This window comes from Sardina pilchardus, chromosome 24 (assembly GCF_963854185.1).
Source record: "Sardina pilchardus chromosome 24, fSarPil1.1, whole genome shotgun sequence".
NCBI lineage: Eukaryota > Metazoa > Chordata > Actinopteri > Clupeiformes > Clupeidae > Sardina > Sardina pilchardus.
This window is the reverse complement of record NC_085017.1, coordinates 9,956,999-9,981,998: the sequence shown is the minus strand read 5'-3', so window position 1 is coordinate 9,981,998 and position 25,000 is coordinate 9,956,999. Positions and strand designations below refer to the sequence as shown.

At 45.0% G+C, this 25,000-nt stretch overlaps 2 protein-coding genes across 5 annotated transcripts in view; both read left to right on the top strand.

The window, feature by feature from the left end:
* The window catches only part of celf3a (cugbp, Elav-like family member 3a), a 34,971-nt gene extending 27,303 nt beyond the window's left edge, over window positions 1-7,668 (top strand). For 3 of the 4 annotated variants that reach the window (XM_062530268.1, XM_062530266.1, XM_062530269.1), the window contains 6 exons: window positions 1-75; window positions 1,114-1,191; window positions 1,767-1,871; window positions 3,211-3,354; window positions 4,096-4,266; window positions 7,139-7,668. The exon at window positions 1-75 is cut by the window's left edge and continues 75 nt beyond it. In XM_062530268.1, the coding sequence (XP_062386252.1) occupies window positions 1-75; window positions 1,114-1,191; window positions 1,767-1,871; window positions 3,211-3,354; window positions 4,096-4,223 (530 nt within the window). In that variant the 3' untranslated portion in view covers window positions 4,224-4,266; window positions 7,139-7,668. The remainder of the gene's footprint in view (window positions 76-1,113; window positions 1,192-1,766; window positions 1,872-3,210; window positions 3,355-4,095; window positions 4,267-7,138) is intronic. The other variant, XM_062530267.1, reaches the window with a different exon arrangement.
* Window positions 7,669-11,513: 3,845 nt separating this feature from the next.
* Window positions 11,514-24,388, top strand: cers2a (ceramide synthase 2a). The gene is made up of 11 exons (XM_062529148.1): window positions 11,514-11,977; window positions 15,389-15,562; window positions 16,239-16,356; window positions 16,557-16,675; window positions 17,452-17,509; window positions 17,761-17,811; window positions 18,062-18,154; window positions 20,497-20,625; window positions 21,834-21,940; window positions 23,063-23,216; window positions 23,682-24,388. The coding sequence occupies exons 2-11, from the start codon at window positions 15,390-15,392 to the stop codon at window positions 23,823-23,825; spliced, it is 1,146 nt and encodes a 381-aa protein (XP_062385132.1). The 5' UTR covers window positions 11,514-11,977; window position 15,389; the 3' UTR covers window positions 23,826-24,388.
* Window positions 24,389-25,000: the final 612 nt, after the last annotated feature.

Below are 25,000 nucleotides of genomic sequence, written 5' to 3'. Positions count from 1 at the left end.
CTCCTGTGCCAGCGCCGCCCAACGGGCAGTCGGCCTCCGAGTCGCTCTACACCAATGGCGTGCATCCTTACCAAGGTCAGAACTCCGTGGCCACACCCTCAGGGCTATGAGCTCCACACAGACTCATTGGCTGTTTCCAAAATGCCATCCTGCTTTACTGTTTAGTGCATATGACTTAAGGGCCGTTCACACCAAGAACCATAACTATAACCATTACTAATAACTATAACTGTAACCATAGCGATAAAAGCGTTCGCACCGACCAACGATAAGAAAAGTCTTTCCTCATGTTAATGAATGTGATGGCTAAAACGTGATTGAGAACGATAAAAAGCTAGCAGCCAGAATCAGAGCCAAAGTCGGTCCTCAAGTGATCCCCAACGATAACACTCTTCATGTCGTTATCGTTATAGTTTATGTGTGAACATATGTCCTCATTCATATAAACGAGAGCAATATTTGTTGATAATTATTGTTAATACAATAGTTATCATTCTTGGTGTGAATGCCCCTTTACTGTTAGGGGCCAATGGTAGTGTAGTGGATAAGGAGACAGGTTTGTATGCAGTGGCCTGAAAAGTTGAGAGTTTGATTCCCATCTGCCACTGTGGTGCTCTTGAGCAAGGCACTTAACCCCATGTTGCTCCAGGGAGTCTGGCTCTGCAATTAATTGACAGCTGTCAGTCGCTTCGGAGAGAGAGAGTAGAGAGATTTATGTATTTAGAAGAAGCGTCTTCCAAATAAATCAAGTTCAAGATAAAAACTTCTCTTTTCTACTAGCGATGTGCCATCTTAGAAACAGAGTCTGTGTTACAAGTCAAAACTTTAGCTCCTGCTGCTGCATAAAGAAATAATGACTAATTTGGTTGCATAAAACCTGCCCACATCTGTCATTATGAGTCTAAAGTATGAGTGATCGTAGCCCCTGGTAAGTGTAATGTCTGTTTTACATCTACTGCGTGAGAACTGAGTCGGCAACCTTTTAGCTAAATCTCTCTCTCTCTCTCTCTTTCTTTCTTTCTTTCTCTCTCTCTCTCTCTCTCTGCTGAATGATGTACCTTCTGCATGTACTGTATTCATTCTTTATGTTTTCTGACTCTCTCTGTTCATCAGCTCAGAGCCCGGCCCTGGACCCCCTCCAGCAGGCCTACACTGGCATGCAGCACTACACAGGTATGCAGCACTACACAGGTATGCAGCACTACACAGTAAAAAACAACATACATACAACATTCATATAATGTATAGATGCAATAATTTGATATGCCTACATATGGTCATTTCCTGCGTATAAGACACATTGTGTATAAACTGCATGACCGTGTTTTATGGCAATAAAAACTAAAACTGCCCCAGTGTGTTAACAGCAATGTCTTCATCGTGACATAAAATGCTACTTTTCAGATGGCTACCGTCTGTGGCAAGCACACTCAGATGGGGACTGGTTGAGAATTGTGCTTGTGTTTTAATCCAGAAGAATTTCGCAGAAAAGAAATTAAATCCCATGTAGAGCCCCGCCCCCTTGTAATAACCTCATAGCTGAAGACGTTTAGCAAAATCAATAAATAAACAGTGGTTACGGTAATAGAGGACATACATACATACATACTGTACATACATACATACATACATACACAGACACATTTCCTCTCCCCTCTCCGAGATCTCCACCCTTCAGCTGTGCCAGGAGCACAGTAGGCTCAGCATGACCGTGCATTTCTAATCGAATCTGATGTCCACCCCCCCCCCCACACCTCCCCCTGCAGCCACCTACCCCGCTGCGTACGGATTGGTCGGACAGCCGTTCCCCCACCAGCCAGCCCTCGTCGCCCAGCAACCGCAGCAGCCACAGCAACTGCAGCAGCGTGAGGGTAATCATGGTCACTTCCTGTCCAGGCAGACCCCAGTCACGGCAACTTCCTGTCGGAATATGATTTCCGATTTTTTTTTTTTTTTTTCCTTCTTGCCGTCTGTAGTCTGGGCTCTGTCTGTACGGAGTGCTCCCTTCCTGTCCTGTCCCTTCCTCCCCCACACTCTAATGTCTCTTTATGCAAAGGGATGATTCAGCATTGGATCAGGAGTCTCTACTCTCTATCTCTCTCTCTCTCTTTCTCTTTCTCTTGTTGATATCTTGTTGAATTGATGGCTGCTGTAGAGCTTATATGCCAGAGGCCACTGTCTTGCTTTATTCCTCATTACTTTAAACCGGTGGCATTTATGAGGAAAAGACGTGGTGTGGATTAGACTCCAGTGAGATGTCCGATCTCTCTCTCTCTCCACTCTGACACGTCATCCTCTCCGTCTTTCTCAAATTCAAATTCAAATTCGCTTTATTGGCATGACAGAAAAAAATATTGTGTTGCCAAAGCTTACACACGTGGTTCTCTGTCAATCTTTCACCTTCATCTTCTTTTTCTCTGACTCTTCATTTCTTGCTCTCTTCCCCTGTCTTTCTTTCTTCCTGTTAGTCTTTCACCTCTTTTCTCTGACTCTTCATCTTCTTGCTCTCTTCCTCTCTTTCTTTCTTCCTTCCTGTTACTCTTTCACCTTCAGCCTCTCTCTTCTCTTCTCTTCTCTCTCTCTCCTCTGACTCATCTCATCTCTGTTCTCTGCCCTCCCACCTCAGGGCCAGAGGGCTGTAGTGGATTACGCTCTACAAAGATCTCAGATCTCCCACTGCCTCTTTTCTTTCTTTCATTCCGTCTCCTTTCCTGTTACTCTTTCACCTTCATCTTCTCTCTGCTCCTCCTCTCTCTCTCTCTCTCTCTCTCTCTCTCTCTCTCTCGCTCTCTCTCCTCTGACTCATCTTATCTCCACCTCAGGGCCGCAGGGCTGTAGTGGATTAGGCTCTACTGATATTTCAGACCTTTTTTCATTCTTTTATTCTTTATTTACTTATTTATCTGAGACAGCGAGGAAGCCTCTCTTATTTATCTATTTATATATATATATATATATATATATATATATATTTTTTTTTTTTTTTTTTTTTTTTCATTCACGTTCGTCATTCACCTCTCTCAATTATTTTTTTTGCATTGTCAAAATATAACGTTACTTAAGGCTTACATACAAAATTCATTACAATATACAGCAAACATAGATATGCATCCCATTAACACCCAAGTTGTGCTTGTTGTGTGTGTGTGTGTGTCTGTGTCTCCCTTCTCCGCTTCTGACTCAACTCCCCTCTTCTCTCTCCCTCGACAGGTCCTGAGGGCTGTAACATCTTCATCTATCACCTGCCTCAGGAGTTCACCGACTCCGAAATGCTGCAGATGTTCCTGCCCTTCGGCAATGTCATCTCGGCCAAGGTGTTCGTCGACCGCGCCACCAACCAGAGCAAGTGCTTCGGTGAGTGAGCACAGCTTCTCTTGGGCCCTCAGTCAGAACGAGAACGAGAACGAGAGTAGCGCGGTGGAGAAAGCCAAGAGAGTTGGGGGAGGGAGCAGGAAGAAGGATGTAAGAAAGTGATTGAGTGAGTCAGTCAGCCTGACTCACAAGAATGTAGACAGAATGAGGACAGAATCAAGTTCAAAGTTCACTTGATGTTGAGTTGACATTTGTGTAAAATTATGCATGCATGCATAGAGAGAGAGAGAATGTGATTTAGCACAATAGTTTGGCCAAAGGTAAATTATAGTATTAATGTCTCATAAATAGTATTTCTCCATTTCAGAATTCATCTTCACTCTTAATATGTGTTGTCCCTATCTGGACACAGAAATGTGTTAAAAACAATGCAAGTTGTGTTATTTTCAACTCATTCATTTTCAGAGTGTTCATTCTTCTCCATGTGTATCTTGTTCAAAAATAGAGGGAGAGTCAATGAGTCAGGGAGTGAAAAAGGCTAAAGGCATACAGTCAGGGGAAGCCAGGTGCCACTGTAATGCAGGGCACCAGAGAAACTCAATCCACAGGCACAGAATAACTTTGCCACCTTCCTTCCCTCCTCTCCTCTCTTCTCGCTCTCCACTCCATTCCTCTCCTCTTTTCTCTTCTCCTCTCCTCTCTTCTCTCCTCTCTTCTCTCATCTCTTCTCCTCTGGTTGTCCTCTCCTCTCCTCTCCTCTCCTCTCCTCTGGCTCTCCTGCAGGCTTTGTGAGTTTCGACAACCCAGCCAGCGCCCAGGCCGCCATCCAGTCCATGAACGGCTTCCAGATCGGCATGAAGAGACTCAAGGTGCAGCTCAAGCGGCCCAAAGACGCCAACCGGCCCTACTGAGCGTGACGGACACAGCGAGAAGGAGGGGAAGAGAGTGAGAGAGGTGAGCGCGACGCGACAGGGCAGACGTAGCGATGACGACGCGGGAGGGAGAGAGGGATGGAGGGATGGGTGGAGGGAGGGATGGAGGGATGGAGGGTTGAAGGAGGAGGTTGGCAGAAACATCAAAAGGTGCTGCAGTAGAAGTGCACAAGCCAGAAAGGAAAGGGGGGAAGGGGGGGATTACTATGTGATGCATATTATGGGATAGCTGCTGGATGTTAGGAGAACCCTGGTAGTCTGATCTGACGTGAGACTTTGAGAGATCTGTCCTGTGGTGTCGGGAGAGGAAGTAAGCCATGGCTGCTTAAGGCAATTCTGCCCTCTGGCCGCAGCTTGATGAGGGGCAAATAATCTGTGAAATAACCAGAGCAATGTTCTGTATTTTTTCATCTGCAGTTTCAACCAAATGTTCTTATACGAGTTATCATTTTACTCTGATATTACAAAAGTGTGGGGTCATCGGAAAAAAAATATTCTCTGGTCAAAAATGAATTTTGTTTAAAGCAGTGTATAGCCCATCCCCCCCTTAACTCAAGATTTTGTTTTTGTCAGATGAGTGTGAGTCAAAGCATCCCTGTGCTGTTTTGCCCGTGTGTTTTTCGGACGGAGAGTTAAGCTCCAGCAAAGCTTTGTGAAGATCACATGTGACTCACTGATGCAATATGTGTCATTCTCAGGGCTGTGGTTGACTCACACTTCCAACACAAAAACAGAAACAGACGCTTTTGAATGTAAGATCTGCTAGTCATTCAGCGAAAATGTTTTTTTTTTGTGAAAGTACAATGTGAAAATCCTAGAGCAGCGTTGGGGGAAAAGAAAAATAATAATAATCAGTGACTAGTTTGACCCTGAAACAATAATAATCTGAATCAGAATTTCAATGAAGGAGCAATAAAACTGTGTTTTATTAATTTTTTTTGCCTTTTTTATTTTGATTGTTTTTGTGTGATTGTGTCCTCAAAACAAACAAACAAACATGCGGCCCCATCACGCCACTCCCCCAGGCGGCCCTGTCCAATCAAACAGGGCGTGGAGACCACGGCGCTATGGCTACGGTTACCTAGCAACTAATAAAGATTCCCCCCTTCTTCCTCTCACAGCGTTGTAAGTTGATTGGCCTGTGTTGGTTGCTGTGGCGATATCTCTTGCCTGTGATGGTTGCCATAGAGGCCAGCGCCTCTGAATCCACCATGCTGAGTGATGCATGGCGGGTTGCTGTGGCGACCATGAACTTGTGTTTGGTGCCTTGTGACTTTCTATTTTTGTTTTATAAATACTGATCAATAACTTAAACTGCTTCCAAGCAAAAAAAAAAAATAATTCAGCAATTCCCTCAGTTTATGAACAACATAGCCAATATTTCCATTCTAACACTAAACCAACCATTCAAAAAGAGTATCATCTCAGATTAAGATCTATATGCTTAAGCTCTGGTTCCGGCTGGACTGTTTTTGATCAGTTCTCTCTGTGTTTGATTGGTCATGACTATATTTCTTGGCTACACTCCCATGTTTAGTTTGGTGCTGTACTAGTTCTGTGAATGTGGGGGTTTCCATGTGGTTGTATTTGAATCAGAGAGATTGTGCTAGTGGGTATGCTGTTTTGTGCAAATGACCGAGTGAGATGAACATTTGTTTGTGTGTGTGTGTGTGTGTGTGTGTGTGTGTGTGTGTGTGTGTGTGTATTTGCGTGCGTGTGTGTGTGTTTGTGTTAGACAGTGTATTTCTACATACTTTTTTGCCCAAATAAGATGTTGTGAGTAAGATATAGAAAGTGAAAGGTGACCTATATATGTGTGTGTGGGTGTGTATTTCTGTGTGTGTGAATGTTTTGCTTGAGTGAGATTTGTCCTGGCTGCGTGTGCATCTGTTTGTGTGATAGCGTGACTCATCCTCTTATATCTCAAAACTCACACGAGGTTTGAGGTGACAGTGTGTGGTTGTCATGGTGACAAGTGACATGTTATGCCCACCAGAGAACAGCATTCCTCTGTAGGAATTCTGGGATTTGTAGGAAATGGAACCAAAAGGGAAAAATAAATACTCAAATTAATGTTACATTTCGAATTGACATTCTGAAAGCCATTTTATTTTCTAATCATAGTTCATTTGCTAATGCAAACTATAACCCAGAATTCCTATGGTGCATGTTGGAGATTTGTTTGCCTGCCAAAAAAATGCTCCTGGCTTTAAACAAAACAAGTTGTCTGCATACACCCATAAACACGCATTCATTCATTCACGCACGCACTCACTCACTTTAACGCTACGGCTCACTGTACATAGAAGCATCACAACCCTCTCTGACGCATCTGCATCAGTACTCACTTTGGTCTCTTAGTGACCTTGAGACTCTCTCCACTTACCCATGACTGACATTAAAAAAGAAAAAAAAGAAAGGAAAAAAAAAACATATTTCCAACATTTAAAAAAAAAAAGAGACACATTTCTTCATCACTGGAATCACACAGCGACCCCTTGCACCTTTATTTGTGGTGCGTACAGAGGCCAAACTGTCGACGGTGCACTGAAACAGACACTGCTGCCCACCACCAAGCTGAAAGGCAGCAGAGGCACACGGATCATAACAGAGATAACAGGCATTGTATCTGTTTCTGTTTGTTATGGTTTTGTTAAGTGTAGCAGATGGCTCGGTCTGAGGCCCGCGCAACTGCCTCTGCGCACCTAGCCAAAGCAAGTGTGGGGGTCATTGTGTGAGTTCCATGGTGGGGCAAATAAAAGAATGTGTATCTAATTGTGGTTTTTAATGTCCTTTTCTTTTCCTTTCCTATTTACTCTTCCACACTCTTTCTCTCCCTCACTCTCTCTCTCTCAATCTTTTTCTGTCTCTCTCGCTCTCTTCCTCTTTCTCAGGAGGAACAGGACCAAACGTGTGGAGTGTGGAGGTCTGTCTCTCCTCTGCCGTTTTAAAAACATGGGACCAACTGCTCAGCAAACCAAACCCCATCTAGCTTCATGCATAGGACTAGAAAACTCAAAACTGTTCAGACTCCATGCAGCTGAAGAACACAGGACCAACTCACTACCCTTAAAGCGTAATGTCAAAAAAAAATAAACATTTTAAAAAACAAGAAATAAACAAAAACAAATACAGTACAACAGCACAGCACACAGCCTAACCCACAGCTCTGCCTAAGACGGACCTGCCAACCCGACTCATATCCTGTGAGCAGGAACCCCTCAAGCTTAGAGAGAGAGGAGAGAGAGAGAGAGAGAGAGAGGAGAGAAAGAGAGAGAGAGAGAGAGAGAGACCCAAATGTACACAGGAATAGAGATGCACTGCTCTGCTCAAACCCACAGATGGCGCTGTGGCGATCATAACTGCATTTTATTAATGCCATTATTATACCACTGCCAGAGTCCGTTATACATGTATATAGATATGGAGGGGTATCATATGAGGGAGGGGGTGGGTGGGTGGGTGGGTGTATCAGTCAATTATGATATGGGGTGGGTAGAGGGTGGGGGGGAGGGACTGATGAGTATGGTGCTCCAGAGACATTGGGTTTTACTTCCTGTTTTACCTTAACAACTACTGCAAAGCAGTGTGGGTAACTGGGTGGGCGATATCACCGTAGATTCCACCCATCCTGGCGGCCTGAAGGGTTGATTTTGGACGGGTGTGTTAGACACATGCACAGACTGGGGCAGGAAGCAGAGGGCAAAATCGGAGAGGGGCGATCAGGTGTCTGAATATTGTCAGCGGTAGAGTTAGTTTTTCAATTGGTGGAAGTTGTTGAGAACAGTGATTGGGATGGGGAAACCTATCAGAAAATATCTAACTGTATATATATCATGTTTTAAAAAATCAAATCAAAAAAAGCATTTGGGCAAATTTTTGGGATATATCATTATAATTATAATTATGATTTTATTATTACTATTATTATTATTATTGCTCTATTTAATATTTATCATTTATGTGGTAGATGTTTTCTTTTTTAATTTACTTTTAATTTATTTATTTTTCCTAAAATATCTCTGAGATTTAAAAGATGAAAAATCAATCATTTTTTTAGAATATAATCTTTATTTCTAGTTATGATTATGACACATTAAGCCTAATGGTTCTTTATTTATTTAATTGTTGTTTTACATGTTAATTAAAAAAAAGCTAAATAAAAATATGAAAATCATTATGTCTCCTGATTTGCTTCGACTCATGAGTTTGTTTGTTTGTGTGTGTGTGTATGTTTGATTGATAATAACTGGTTGCTCGATGTAACGCAGACCTCCTGACTCTATTTAACAGAATCAGATCCTTGGAGTGCAGAGCCCTAGGGCCTGCCAACCTGCTTGAATGCCCCGTAGAATAATAATGTGACCCCGAGCCGACCGGTCTTTGGTATTATTTGCCCTCAATGGTGCCTTCCAGGCAGCGCTGCCCTCAAGGCACTACTCCCCTCAGTTTAGGGGTAGGATGAGGGTTGAGGGGGTTAGGGTTAGGAATAGGGTAAAGGTAGTGCCTTTTAGGCTGTGCTGCCTGGAAGGTGCCGTTGGGGGCAAAAAACACCATCGAGCGTGACCGACCCAAGGTACAGTTTTTGGCAGTTTTTGGGGGTATTTTGCAGCATGCACACCTTTTGACTGATTTTTATCAGATCTTTAAATGTTTACATATTTCATGGCATTACTAGTACACCCTTACTACCCTTTCATACACAATGTTACGCAACCCACTTGCACTACACAGTGTCAGGCCTTGTTATTACCTGTATGAGAGATGAACCCTGGAAGGGAGGTTCCTGGATTTTTTTTTTTTTTTGGCAGGGGCGGGGGGGGGGGGAGTAGAAGGGACCATCATGGATCCCAGTGGGCCATGGATGTTGATTAGGGTGGGGGTACCATGCATCATGGAAGAATTCAGAAAACGTGGACATTCTTTTGGAGTGTAGATTCCAAGCACCTACCAGATCTGGGCTGTAAAGGTGTCGAAGGAGGCTAATCTACCAGACTCAGTTTAAAAAGGAGCTGGAGAATAAAACTATTGCATACGAGTCCTAACCTATACATCTATATCTTGCACCATGACGGCTGACTGAAGGGTCACTCTGGAACTGGCATCTATCAGTACAGATGACTGATAATTAATCAAATCTGCTGGATTTGGAAATGAGAGGACTGGTCAACCATTATCACAGGTTTTATGACCACATTTCCGTAAAAAGGCGGTATTTAGGTCACCTCAGTCTTTGCGCTGTGATTATCTCAAAGTAGGTTGCTAATAATGACCTTTAGTGGCGAGGGCTTACAACTATTCCATCCTAAAATATTTGAACATCTGAAGATGTTGATACTGACGCTTAATTGCTCCAGTACAAGCATTACGCTGGTTCCCTGTTTGTCTCTACCAGTTAGAGAGTGAATGGGCACTTAGTGGCTGCCATTACACCATCACGGCTGGCACAGCCAAACAACAGACCTTGAATTATTGTCTGTTCTTACTGTCCTCCTCCTAGACCTCTTCGATCATCTTCCCAGTGTCTTCTTTGTGTAACTTCTTTTTTCCCTTAAATTTAACGGTTCATTAATATTAAAGAACCACCTGTTGTTATCTTTGATAATCTACGTCTGTTGTTTTCTTTATTAAGCCTATTAATATTTTCTCTCTTTTTCTATGTAAAGCACTTTGGTGCAATGCCGTTGCTTTTAAATGTGCTTTTAAAAAAAATATTGTCTTGACTTGACTTGTTCACTCACAGAGCATTTAGGCACATCTTATCTTCCATTTCACCATCTAGGCTGGCACAACTACACATGATTCCACTGATAATGGTTAGATGTTCCCTCATGAAATACTGCATGTCCTACCTTGCATATTTAGAGGTGGTGTTAGAACATTGGTTCCTTGAGAATTACCAGTAGGCTACCTCTTGGACACCACTGGGGAGGTGAGTAGGCACAACATGTCTTTCCTTCGATGCTCTCTTAACCAGACAACGATTAACCTTTAGTATACTGATCTTATTGTCAAAAAAGGTCTGTGGATTCACTTGCTGTATTGAAGTGACAATGCAAAACATATCTCACTACCACTGGAGCACAGCTTATAGCCTACAGTCTCTTTTGTGTTTTAGATCAATATTGCACAGTTCAGTGCCATTGTTTACTCTGCTGGCAACATTGTGTTCATGAATACTTCTCCTACGAGAGGAAGCTCTAGGCTACATGGACAGCAGGCAAATTGCTTAACCGCACCCTAGCCACAAAATACTCCAACGCTGAGACGTCACTTTGCAAGGTAACAACCCCTTTCCCTGACGGTCATCATCAACCCTCTGTCGCTCTTGTTGTTCTGTGTAGGCTGGTTGTTAGGGGGAACTAAGAGCATGTGGCGACATCTGGTGGTAGGAGCGTCTAATAACAACACGAAGTGTTAAAGACTCAGTTGTCCGCCCTACACTGTGTGCGTAAAATAGAAACTGTCGAAGGCCATACATTAGAGCTGCCTAGTTTACAAAAATAGAAACGTCCTTCAATATTAAACGTATAAATAGGCCTAGCCTACTGAATGTGTTCTTAGTCCTCCCGTGGATGCTTTAGTCAGCCGAGCGCAATAGGCCTGACCTAATAGTCAAATCGGTGAGATTTGGAAATGAGAAGACTGATCAACCATTATCCTATGTGACAGCTTTCCCATAGGCTAAAAGGTGGTAGGCCTATATAGGTCACCTCTGTCTTTGTGCTGCCATTGTAGTCTGAAACAGACCACTGTCTCGGATTCTCAATTGCTGGCCTCTGCCAACATCAAAGGAGCTATAACAATTGATCACACCGCCCGAGGTGCAAGTGGGTCAAACCCTGGGCTGCGGTTATGGTCTGCAGGTGAAGTCCATTCTTAAAAAATAAGAGCCTGAATAGTTCTTGTTGCAAATTGTCCTGTGATCAAGACTGCTCTTTCACGAACAGCTTATTGACCCAAAATGGTGACCTGCCAAAAATAAACTCTGGCCAAAATGCCTGCATAGTCATTCCACCAGTTCCTTAGAAGGATTGAAATAAGAGGGGGAATTTCGTAGACTACTTTATCGTAGCCTACTCCACAGCCTCGGCTACAGCTGACTACAACCAGCTTGTTCCCAGATTTCACCCAGCCTACTCCTCCAAATCTGATGCGTCTGAACACGTCCGCTGAGCGCCGAGCAGCCCTTCCTCCAGCATGCCGTAAAACGTCACTTTAAATAGTCTGCGCCCCGCCCCCACCCTCCGCCGCTCCCGGCCCTCTCACCGTCCGCCCGACACTCCAGCCGTGCCGACCGACGCCTATGTGCCACAGACATCTCCGGGAGTACCAGAGAATGAGTCTGCTGCAAAGAACCTCAAAAGAAAAAAAATCACCGAGAAGAAGATACATTTCCAAAACAGACTAGGACTGCTTGATGTCCTCTTGAATTTGATGAACAGACGCACTAAAAAAGTAAAAGAGGCTCCAAAGAAGGCTGAAGAGTGAGGGTGGAAGTTGAGCTACAAACCTAGCATATTGCTACCTCTGTCCGTAATACTTTTGGATTTTGGTGGGATAAAGATGCCAACAACTCACGCATTCGAAGAACCCGGCCTTCCGTTCACCGCGCTTGGTGTTTAGCGTGCATACTTTAACGGTGATTGAACTCCGACATCCTGAAGATAGCCTCAGTCAACGCCAACCTTTTGTGCCTATACCTGCCCGCCTGGCTGATCTGACGGAAGAAGGTATACCGTTACACGAGATTGCTGGATAATTTGCCTTCATGCTATAGGTTAAGTGTTAAGTGAGAGGGGTAATGGAAAGTATGATTCACTTGTTTGATCGCAACATAGACAGGCAACCTACCGTATAGCTCATTTGCGCTTATCACAAACCACGGATATGAAGGAATGAACTCACTATTCGTGGCCTATAGTGGCCGATCAGTGATCACGGTGACTAACGTCAGCTGTTGGATAAAGTGTTCCCATGTTTGAGAAGAATGTCATTAAATGTATCATTCAAGTGTTACTTTTGATCTAAATTCATGTAGCGGCCATTAATCAGCCGCCAGGATTCACATTTCCTGGCTCGTTTGTTTCACTTTAAATATGCTGAAGAGTTTTCCATGTGGTTGTGTCAGGGCACTGCACACGGAGATCTCTGGTAATTGGGCTAAATTATCCAGTAGTTTCGAGTTTATTAGACATATCCTGTTTATTACGAGTCTGTCATATTGCTGGCCTCTCCATGCAGCGGATAAAATAGGCTCCCCTATTTGAGATGTTTGATACCCTAAGTCATTCATAGTTTGCCTTCGTGTTCGTTCTAAATAACGTTATTTGGAGAAACAGGGTGCGCATATCTCAGAGTGTAAGCAGTAGCTCAGGCTTTACTACCGCTATGCAGCCATAATCGAGATAAGATAGACCGAGATTACAAAGGCACACAAGGGCGATTGAAGCACTGTTTAGACACGTCTTGGCGTGTTGTGACTGCGTTCGGGTCAGCTGGCCATGAACAGTTTCATATCGGCAAGGTGCATTTGCCCCATAGTCTTTACTGGTGGCTGAGGAGTAGGCTAACACTAAACCGAATAGAGTTACATCATTGAGGTATTGCCCAGTTGAGCAACATAGCCTATTCATTCATCAGTCTGCTGTCTGCTCACGAGTTAGGGCCACATTAGAACCACGTCACTATACTGTACTGGATTGCCCCCTGTCAGGTGATTCATTAGCTAAAAAAAATACAATCTGACAGCTGTCCATTCTAGATTTCCATTTCACTCACCTTGTGCACTTGTACAGTGAGACCTGTTTTCAGTAACCTATGCAGTACCCATCAGTCCTATTTAGTGCTGAGCGGTTGTAAGACCTTTTGGATAGGCCTAGTTAGCGCCTTTGCTTTGGATTACTTCCAAATTAGCTCCTGAGAAACACTTGGTATTCTGTGATTCATATGTCTAATGACCGGAACTGCTGTCTCTGTGGCTTGCTACTGTGCTCCTGGGTCTAATTAGGCCATGCACTGGTGAGGCAAGTAGCCTAAAAGCTAATGGAATGGTAACTCATGCCTTAGGTCTGTATTCACTATCTCATTTAGTCTACTGTGTGCTGCTGACCTTACTGGGGCAAGGTATCAACCACTATCTTTTGCATTGATTTGTTTTAAATTTCATGTGCACGTGGAAGTAAGAGTTTGCCATAAGCTATTGAATTGAGTGCCATGTTTTCAGTGGCAAGATCAGCAGTATTCAAGTAAGCCGACTCACATTGGTTTGGCTCATTCTTATGGCAACTCTCACTTAACTCCTGCCTCCTACTCTGGAGGCCTGCTTGTGGGGCTCAGAAGGGAGAATATGGAGTATCACTTCACCCCGGGGTGAACTCAGCCACCTGCCTGAACACGTTGGAACTCCATATTATGCTATTTTGCCCCCACCCACCCACACCCACCCACACCCACCCATCCACACACACACACGCACACACACACACAAGTGTTTAGCCTCAGTGTGGTTCCTAATTGTCATTTGTGGGGTGGGGCGGTGCTGATGGAGTTGGACCAAATGGGTTGTATTATGGCTACATGCGTAATGCCCCTTTGGTGATGAAATCACGAGAGAGTGGTCTTTTACAGTAAGCCGCAAGCCCTCAACTCATTGAAAGCCCTTTTAAAAATCAATACGCTAAGTCCTTGGTCCATCCCACGGAGGGCAAATTGAGGGCACAACTCCGGCGTGGGTGTGGCTGTCCCCTTCCCCCTCGATGCCTGTCAGGTTCCTGGAACGGGTGAACCCTCAGCCGTTCCTGGCAATGAATTAAGGGACAGGAACCCGGGAGCAAATCATTACAAGCTGGGTTCGGGTTCGCACCCTCAAAGGCAGTCAGCTTGACTGAGTTGGACACCTAATCATTACCTGAAGAGCACGTTGTGGCCTCAGCACCACTTGGTGTGAAATGGTATCAAGTTCAGCTGATGCGTACCAAGATATGTTACATTTCTTCAATAGAGTACTGGTATATCGTCATGCTCTTGGGTCATTTAGGCAGAAGCGGGAGATTGCTGCTGCAATAGGTCATCAGCCCGTCAAAATTGGTCAACTTCAGGTGACCAGCTGTACCCACATGAGGACCAGGATTCTGTTTTGACTGGTCATGCTGGATGCGGTATTTAGTGCTGCCCAAGTTATTGCCTCCGCCAAGGAGGTTATGTTTTCATCTGGGTTTGTTTGTTTGTTTATTTGTTTGTTTTTTGTTAGCAAGATAACTCAAAAAGTCATGGATGGATTTCAGGGAAGGTCTGAAATGACCCAAGGAAGAGACCATTACATTTTGGGAGTGATCTGGATCAACGTCTGGATCCTGGAGGCGGTTATGTTTTCACCTGGCGGAGGTCTGCACTCTTGGAGTGCTTTTCTAGTTATTAATATAAATTTGGCTTTTATTTTGCAAAGTTTAACATACATTTTAGTTATCTAAATTTAGCACATAAAGGCTACTGTTTTCAAGATACACTAAGCTGTCTCTGATTGCAGATGTTTGCCGTGTTAAATATAAATTAATGGTCCACTTACAGGTAGCCTAGTATTCAACTCATTTTGAACTTTATATAGTTGAACAAATAGATGTGGTCATAATGTGGTATTGCAAAAGTGTTTTTGCATTATTTGCACAGTTTTTTTCCATACTTCAGTTTTCCATGTCAGGTATCTACAATCAATATCACTCATTTTACTTTAAGCCTACTTCTCAAATCCATTGAAAGCTGACTTCACATGTCCCAAGATGTGTTGAATAGCTCGGAGACCACGCATGTAAACAAAAGACACAACTATAACAAAGTACAGCTTTATTCTGGCAAAAGAAGAGAACAAACGCTCTAGATGTGATTTTGCTTGTTTGCAATTAAGGGAATGTTGCGGAAGCTGTGATGCCTTCCTGCGATCCTGGTGTCCAATTGTTTGGCCTTAGCTCAATGTGGATAACGCAGTGTATGTTACAGCCGGACATCAGCGTATCAAAGGCCCTCTGTTCCTCCAACCCACTTGCTCTTTGTCTCTCTCCCTCTCTCTCCCTCTCTCTCTCCCTATCTCTCTCTCTCTCTCTCTCTCTCTCTCTCTCCCTGCCTCCCACTGTTGTCCTCTTGAACAGGATGTTGCAGGGCCTGAGAGCCTGGTTGTGGCAGGACTGGATTTGGTTCCCACCGGGCCTGGGATGGGCAGATCTCGAGAGCCGTGATGGCAAGGTGTTTGGCCACACTGGGGATCTCTTGGTGACCCTGCCAATTGCACTATGCTTCCTCATCATCCGCCAAGTCTTCGAGTGGTCAGTATAGACACAGACACAGACACAGACACACACACACATACACACACACCTCCGCCTCCACAAACCCACAAGCAAATTAATGTTTACTCCCTCCTTGTCTCTCTCCATCTCTCACCGATGTACACACACACCCACACACACAAGCAAATGAATACACACTCCCTCTGTTTCTCTCTCCCAGTCTTTCTCTCTCTCTCTCTCTCTCACTCACACACACGCGCACACGCACACACACACGCACACACTTTCTCTGTCCCACATGCATATATTTATTTGCACACCTCTCCTGTGTCGGTGTCTGGGTGACCTAATTGATTAAAGTATGTGGCACGATTCCTGCTGTTCTTGGCTCCCCGCGACTCCGTTCACATGGGTGGCTTTGTTCTCCCATCCCTTTTGTTTCTCCTCATCCCATTGTCGGCCACACACACACACATTGTCGGCCACACACACACACACAAACGCATACAGTGCTTCATTGTTCCATTAAAATCGTAAATCAATAAAACCCCTGACCATTGATAATCTCAAACATCTACTAGTCTTTAGTAATTGTTGGTGTTTGTTTCACAGTGAGTTTGGAGGCTTGTGATTGGACAGGTATTTTGACTGAAGCTTCTTGCCGGATTTTTGATTGGTGGTTGTTTGTGTTTCCTCTGTGATGCTGCTGCAGGAAAGTAGCCACTCCTCTGGCCTCGCTGCTGGGGGTCAGAGAGGAGGTACGCGTCCACGCCTCCCATAATCCCTTGCTGGAGTCCTACTTCAGATCCACAACCAAACACCCCAATCAGGTAACTGCGCGCACACAAACTCAGAGGTATACAGTACACACACATACACACACACAAAATCCACAGTATACATACATTCACAGATGCTAACAGATGCTATGTCTCATGACGATAAACACTTCTGCGCTGCCTTGGATAAGGCAATTGAGCTGTTCCTTTCTTCACCTCCTGCCCCTGGCCCCTCTCCTCTCTGCCCCCAGAGTGCGGTGGAAAGCTTAAGCAAACAGGCCGGGTGCTCGGAACGTCAGGTGCACAGATGGTTCCGCAGGCGACGGAACCAAGAGCGGCCCAACAAGCTGAAGAAGTTCCGGGAGGCCAGGTACACCGAGCGCAGCAGAGCTCAGTGGCTTAATGCAGAGCTACCACAGGTTGAGATGAGCCAGTTGTAGACGCCAGTTGAAGACGGCAATCAGACAGGGTACTGTTTTTGCAGTGAGAGGCGTCTTTTTCCCCCTGTTGTCTTGTAGTTTGGCAGAAAGGGTTTTGTGCGCTGCTTATGCGTGCTATGTCTGTGCCTCGCGTTTTTGCAGAGCTACCTACAATTGAAAATTAGAACTTGTGAGAATAGAACAAGTGGAACATTTTCTGGTGACATTCGTGTTTCTATTAGAACATAATACACCTCATGTTCTACAAGTAGCAAACTGCCACCTGTCTAATCATACTCTTAGACAGCAGTAGTGAATGAGTAAGTCATTTTTGCTCATAATATGAATTGAGCAAAATAGTACTAACCATGTTCACTCACTCGGGCTGCCTTATCCTTGGTTTTTGTATATATCGGGTGGTAAAGTTCTTGTGAATGGTGCCACACCCTGGGGGTTGTTGTCATAGTGATGTGGACGTTGTTGTAAAGTGAGTGCTGTGTGTTGTGAAATGCTGTGAATGTTGACGATGACTTTTGAAACTGTGGTGGCGCAAATGTCGAATGCAGTGATGTCGTATGCATGGCATGGATCCTTTTAATGTGGATTGTATTTGTGTGTGTGTGTGTGTGTGTGTTTGTGTGTGTTTGTGTGTCTGTGTGTGTTTTTTTGGTGCGTGACCGTGGAGATGCTTACCCTGAGGTCTGTCTGTATGGTGTTTCTTTTGCAGCTGGAGATTCACATTTTACCTTCTTGCTTTCTTTGCTGGCCTGGCTGCCGTAATCGACGTGAGTATGTCCTCATCGCATGACCCCCCCCCCATCCTCACCCCGCCGTTATCACCCTGTAATCAGACCCTGTATGTGCAAGTCCTTACCAGACCCGTGGGTAGCTGTTGTGTAAAAAAATACCCTGCTGCAGATACTCATCTATTGTACTGTATTCAGAGGTGGTCTGAACTTGATGCAGTGCTGTCAATTGAACTTTGTGTCTGTCTCTCTGGTTGTTTCTCTTCTACCCTCTCACTACCCACACACAGAAACCCTGGTTTTATGAGAAGGAGGAGATGTGGAGGGATTTCCCCAAAATGGTGAGATAAAATAGGCAGAGTTCTCCTATGCCATACTGTTCAGCACAGAATGACTATGACACTATTGTTGGATGGGACCCACTGAGAACCCAAGAGTAGCTATTTCACTCTGTCAGTGATGTTTGCTTGTTGGGGGTCGGAACAGCTACATAATTATCTCTCAAATGGAGGTGTTCCATTTTTCATCTCATCAGTAAATCCCCCTATTCTTGCCCTCCCTCCCTCCCTCCCCACTCTTTCCCATGAACAGCCTCTGTTGCCGTCCCAGTACTGGTACTACATGATCGAGCTCGGCTTCTACATCTCTCTTCTCTTCAGCGTGGCGACAGACGTCAAGCGCAAGGTAAGCTCAGGTTCCTGTGAAGCATTGGTCAGCATCTGATACAAGTCGAGCTCTGTTGGGAGTAGTCGTGTAGACCAATAAAAGCAGAAACGATAAAAGTGGCGACGTTCAAACAGCCATAACTCTGTTTACTCGTCATATACTGTTTGATCGCAGTCCAAAGGTATAGCAAATAGAGACATTTCTGGTAGCCTGAAACACTACATGTAGGTCTGAGTCTAGCCCCAGGTTAAGAGAACATATATTATGTGGTGTCTATATGTGTAACAAACAAAAAATAATGTCTGGACTTTTAGTAAAATAAGTTTGTGTTTTTTTGTTTTGTTTTGAAAATGTTGACTAATGTTATGCATGGTAGATGTGTTGTACTGCCTAAACACTGCACGCCAGGAAGTGCAATGCCCTTACTTCCTCCACTTGGTATGGAAAGGTGTGTGTGTGTGTGTGTGTGTGTGTGTGTGTGTGTGTGTGTGTGTGTGTGTGTGTGTGTGTGTGTGTGTGTGTGTGTGTGTGTGTGTGTGTGTGTGTGTGTGTGTGTCTCTTTACTGATAGTGGTGTTTTAACGAGAGTTAATGTGTCACTAGTTGGCGCTAGAAGAATCAGTAACTTCAGCTGATAGGTCACGCAGACCGACGTGCACACACACACACACACACACACACACACACACACACACACACACACACACACACCCCACATCTTTTGCCTTTGTCTTCCACTCCCTCTGACCTACAGCAGATGAGGTTTACCAAACAGTAGGTTCACCATTACAGTGTCAAACAAATGACACTGGACCTGACCGGAACTAGATCTGGACTCAGAACTGGATCCGATTGAGTCCAGAACCTCAACAGATCTGGGCCAGAACCGCAGCAGAACAGGGCCAGATCTGGCACCCCACCCCACCAGCACCAGTTATGGGCTGGAGCCGTGCCAGTTCAGGCCTGTGTCAGCTGTTCCCAGTCCGTTATGTTGCGTGTTGTAGACAGCTGACCCTCGCCACCCCCCCCACCCCATCCAGCAGCCAGCATGACTAGCGTTCGCTAAGCCTCTTATGGTGCTGCGCTGGGATCAGCCCTCATGCTGCCCGTGTACATAATTCACTCTCAGCCACCTAGCGGCCTAATCTGACCTCAGGTCTGTGGAATGTGTGTGCGAGAAGCTGTGGAGTGTTTAGATTGCTTGGGAAAGGGTGGCAGGACTTCAAGCCCGTCAGCAGACTGTTTTTCTCCACAGCAACGTGTTTGTGTTGCACTGGGGGACCCAGGTCTGAGCCAAGAGTTGGACTGGAGTCAAGGCAACCAGGCAGGCACAGGCACAGGCACGGCAGGAAGACAGACAGCCCTTCTGTAGCCTGTTAGCATGAGCGCTAGCATTTGTTAGCCTGCATTTCAGCTACATTGATTAATCCCTATTCTGAGTGGCTTTTGTTTTAACAGGGTCCAGTAAAGTATTCAAAGTTGCACAAGTTCTGGGACGTTTTCTGGGTGGTTTACCTGCCGAGGTGTGTGTGTGTGTGTGTGTGTGTGTGTGTGTGTGTGTGTGTGTCAACGAGTAAGTCATTGGCGTTAGCTGGATGTGGCTATAGTGTCCCTTTTGTTTGAGGTGAACTTTGCACCTGTGCTGCTCACTGCAGTTTTAATATGCAGCCTTCAGTGGGGGATTTTAATGCATAAGTTCCATCTGCCAGAGCCAGCTGGCTTAGCTGGGGAAGGAGTGGGAGAGAGAGGGAGGGAGCGAGAGTAAGAGCAAGAGGAAGAGAGAGGGAAAGAAAGAGAGAGAGAGAGAAAACGGTTAAAGAGGCACAACCTTCCTCAAACAGAGTGCACTCAGTTGCTGAGAAGAAACATAGTCATCCCTGCTGCCCCTTGACAGACGTGTGTGTGTGTGTGTGTGTGTGTATGTGTGTGTGCGCGCGTGCGTGTGTGTGTGTGTGTCATTGGGAGGGAAGGGAACTTGTGTAAGAGACTTCCCTCCCCTGAGGTTAGCTGTCTGTATGTGTGACGCGTGTGTGGACTGGCACTGGGCTCTTGCTTCACCAGCGGAGGCCTTCCCGTTAGGCGTTCGGTCCATTCACATTTTATATGACGCACACAATCATGTACTCATACAGAACTTCTCCAATCAACACACACATGCACACACACACATACACACACGGTGACTTTGTGAATTGGGCGTTTACTAATCTTTATTTACACTCATGTTTGACTGACTTGGTATTAGGTAAACAAGAACTTTTACCTAAGTAGTACCACTAATACCACCTCTCTCTCTCTCTCTCTCTCTCTCTCTCTCTCTCTCTCTCTCTCTCTCTCTCTCTCTCTCTCTCTCTCTCTCAGGACTTTAAGGAGCAGATCATTCATCATATGGCCACCATCATGCTTCTCAGCTTCTCATGGCTTGTCAACTACATCCGGGCGGGCACCATGATCATGCTGATTCACGATGCCTCGGACTACCTGCTGGAGGTTAGCACTATGATATGACCCCTAACCTTTCACCTTTCACATAACCTCCACAGGTCATTTTAGGAGATCACGCCCCCAGGGGTGCGTTTCCCAGCGTTTCCCTAACCTGTTAGCAACTTAGTCAGTTGGCAATGGGAGATTGCATTGCAACAAACAAAGTTGCTAACTTAAGCCTACCTTACTGTACACTGACTGTAGTCTTTTGGGTAAAGCTTGATTGAGGGGCATTAGTTAAAAGACTACAAATAGCTAGCATGGTTTTGGGAAACGCGCCCCAGCACTACAAATAAAGGTGTTGGACCAGTATAGCGGTCAGATCAGAAAGCGTGCCACATAGTGGATGGAATATCTCACCAGGTGTGTCATGAGTAGTTTATTTGTCAGATGTGCTCATGTTTCCAACCTCGTTAGTCTTAACTGCAGGTGTGTTAAAAGGCACGGCTAAAGAGATTATTGATATGTGGTCTCATGTGACGTCACACATACAGTGAGAGATAAGGGGTGCACACGCATTAGTCATAGCCTACACAAACACACAGACACACACAGACACACACAGACACACACAGACACACACAGACACACACAGACACACACAGACACACACAGACACACACACACACACACACACACACACACACATATGAATAGTTACTTTGGAACTTGTCTTAGCATGGAATCAGGACTTCATTGAATAGATTCACAGAATTGGTCACAGACATCTCATAACGACTTAATCTCAGACATCTCATAACTGGCCTATGTCACTTCAAATACTAATGGCCCCTCTAACAGTAGAGGAGACAGTATGATGTGTGTTAGAACGGGAATGCACAGATGAGGCCAGGTACTGTACCTTGGGTGTGGAGTTGTGGTTTGTGGTTCGTGTTCAAGATGAGCTTGTGACTGCCCCCTGGAGGTGTGTTTCTGCACCTGCAGTGAATGAATGAATGAATGAATGAATGAATGAATGAACTGAGTCTGAATATTGCCATTTCATTCTCATTGTTGATCCTGTGTTTCATTGACATCCTCAAGTGGGCTCACAGCAACTCCTGTCAGTTGGATTTCATCATGCTGTTATATTCCTTGTTTATTTCTTAACTGTCTTTAACACTCAATTTGTCTCCCCCTCTCCTCCTCTGTGTGTCTCTATTGTCCTGTCTGTCTGTCCTGTCTGTCTGTCTGTCTGTCCCTTCTGTCCACAGTCAGCAAAGATGTTCAACTATGCAGGATGGAGAAAGACATGCAACTACATTTTCATCGTGTTTGCGATGGTCTTCTTCATCACCAGACTCATCCTCTTCCCCTTCTGGTGAGCACCTAGCTCATGCCATCCTCTCACCACCTGTCAATCACTCTCTCTGCCACAGCGCAGAAAAAGAAGAAAAACAAAAACAATGCCTCAATGTTCTATTGTGTTCCCAAACGACTTCCGCTGCATTAGAATAACATTATGGACTGTTAGAACAGAAACCTTGTGGGAACAACTATGACACTGATCATTGAACTGTCTTGAAACGGTCTACAGGTTTTGTTTAGGACTGTAAGACTTGCATTTTAAAAGGAGCTGCTGTAGCAGGGGATGGAGAGAAGTTTAGATTTATATTCTCCAGATAGTATGCAGCGCTGTGTGTTAGTATATTATGCACTGCTATACAGTACATCTAGTTTTACTTTCACACAGCCTCACATGCTTAGAAGAAACACAAGGCGAAAGCAATACAGCCCATTAATTCCTCCCCAATCAATATTGCATAGCCTTTTTTACCATCAATTATGCATGTATTTATTAGCTTAGCTACAACATCAAGTTAATGGATAGGGCATTTCACTCAGTGTACTGTAACTGAACTCAGCTTTGGAGTTTGAAATATTAATATCATCTTAATAGTTTCTGTCGTGTTAATAAATATACTGTGACCTTACATCACCCTGTTCCTGTGGGCTACTGTAGTACCGTGTGACCTTACATAACCCTGTTCCTATGGGCTACTGTAGTACTGTGTGACCTTGCATAACCCTGTTCCTATGGGCTACTGTAGTACGGTGTGACCTTGCATAACCCTGTTCCTATGGGCTACTGTAGTACCGTGTGACCTTGCATAACCCTGTTCCTTTGGGCTTGTCTCTGAAGCATATCCGACTGGGCTGTTCTGCTCTGGGCACCAGGAGACAGTGAATTTATTCCCGAAGTGCTCTGGAAAAGTTTTTTTTTAAATAAGGCATCTGATTTAATCTTATTTAAACAATTTGTTTTATCTATGTCATTTTAATTTTATTTCTTTGTTGGTTGTCGTCTCTAAATTATATAGTTTTATTATACCTGTCTTGCCATGATAATAGCCATACTGTAGATGCTGATATGACGTTACTGTATGCTATAACTACCACTACTGCTGCTACTAACCCAGTGCCTTGTGTTTGTTGGCCACAGGATAATGCACGCCACCATCGTGTACCCCCTGTCCCTGTACCCCACCTTCTTCGGGTACTACTTCTTCAACGGCCTGCTCATGATATTGCAGGGTCTGCACATCTTCTGGTTCGGCCTCATCCTGCGTATGGCCATCAAGTTCCTGCCCGGAAACGTGAGTGTCTGAGCCAATTAAAAAACGCCCTTGTGCCCAAACGCTCACCCCATTGGTGCAGATAAGCTTTGTTTGTGTTGCTTGTGAAAGTAAGGAAGTACTTCTAAATACTGTATGTGAAGACCTGGTTTAGAATAGTAGAGAGCTGATCAACAGGTGTGTTCAGGATTTGCATATTGTTTTGAAATCCTGTTTATCTTCCTCATTCCTCTCCTATTTCCTTATCTATTCATCCCGTTCTCCATTTTTCCTCCATTCTTTCCTCATTCTTTCCTTATCTTCTCATCTCACTCTACCTTCTTCTTCTCTTCTCTCCTTCTCTATTCATCTTATTCTCTCTTCTCTTCCTCCTTCCTTTCCTCTCTTCTCTCCTTCTCTATTAATCTCATTCTCTCTTCTTTCTCCTTCCTTTCCTCTCTCCTTATCTGTTGTTCATCTCATTCTCCATTCTCTTCACTCCATCAGGATATTGTGGAAGACGAGAGGAGTGACCGAGACGAAACGGACGAATCGGAGGACGAGGAAGAGGAGAAGGACGGGAAGACGAAGAACGGACCAGTCCAGAATGGCCACTCAGTACTCAACAACAACCACCGCAAGATGGACTGACATGGGAGAGTCCGGAGGGGAGAGAAAGAGAGAGGGAGAGAGAGAGACAGAGGGAGAGGGAGAGAAAGAGAGAGAGAGGAGGCAGAAGGAAAGAAACGAGCATCTTTCTTTCCTTCGTTAATTCAGTCTTTCTGATTCTCTCTTCCTCTTCCTCCTCCTCCTCTTCCTCATACTGACCAGACCAAGAGACTATTAAGAGGGATGCAGAGAGAAGTAACTCATTTGTGCTTACATGGATAGCAATGCTCCACACCCAACACACCCACACACACACACACACACACACACACACACACTCTCTCAAACCACAGAGGCACTCCCTAATACATACACACACACACACACACACACACACACACACACACACACATACTCTCAAACCACACAGAGGCACTCCCTGAAACACACACTCACACACTCACAGACACAGGTTAATACCCATACTGTCGTCCGTGTTTAAACACACATTTTGAAGAACTCCCTAAAATATGCTTGTGACACTAACGCTCCTGTCATTCCCTCCATAGAGCACACTACTTGGTTGTGCCGTGTGTGTGTGTGTGTGTGTTGTGTGTGTGTGTGTGTGTGTGTGTGTGTGTGTGTGTGTGTGTGTGTGTGTGTGTGTGTGTGTGTGTGTGTGTGTGTGTGTGTGTGTGTGTGTGTGTGTGTGTGTGCACACTGCCAGTTTTGTCATGTGTGGGTAGTGTACTGCACATGCTGTCTGTAGTCTGCTCAAGCCACTGTCCTCAGAGTGGACCACTGCCACTCCCACTGCTAACGTCACTGAAGCCCTGGCTTATAATGAGCGTTTGTGTGGATGAGAGTGTGTGTGTGTGTGTGTGTGTGTTTTGCGAATGAGAGAGAGATGAGGGGTAGAGTGAGCCCTGTGGTTGGTCTCGTCACTCGTCTGGAGAGAGAGAGAGAGAGTGTGTGTGTGTGTGTGTGAGTGAGAGAGAGAGAGAGAGAGAGAGAGAGAGAGATGGCGGGGGGTAGAGCGAGGCCCGTGGTCGGTCTCGTCTCTCGTCTCTCGTCTGAAGCCGTGCCTGTCACATGGTGGTCCTGACGCTCTGAATAGTGGCCTTGTCTATGACCGCGCCCTTCTCCTCCTCCCCCTCAGCTTCTCCATAGAGATGACCTTTGACCTTTACCCCCCCTCCCCCCATGTGCCTACACTC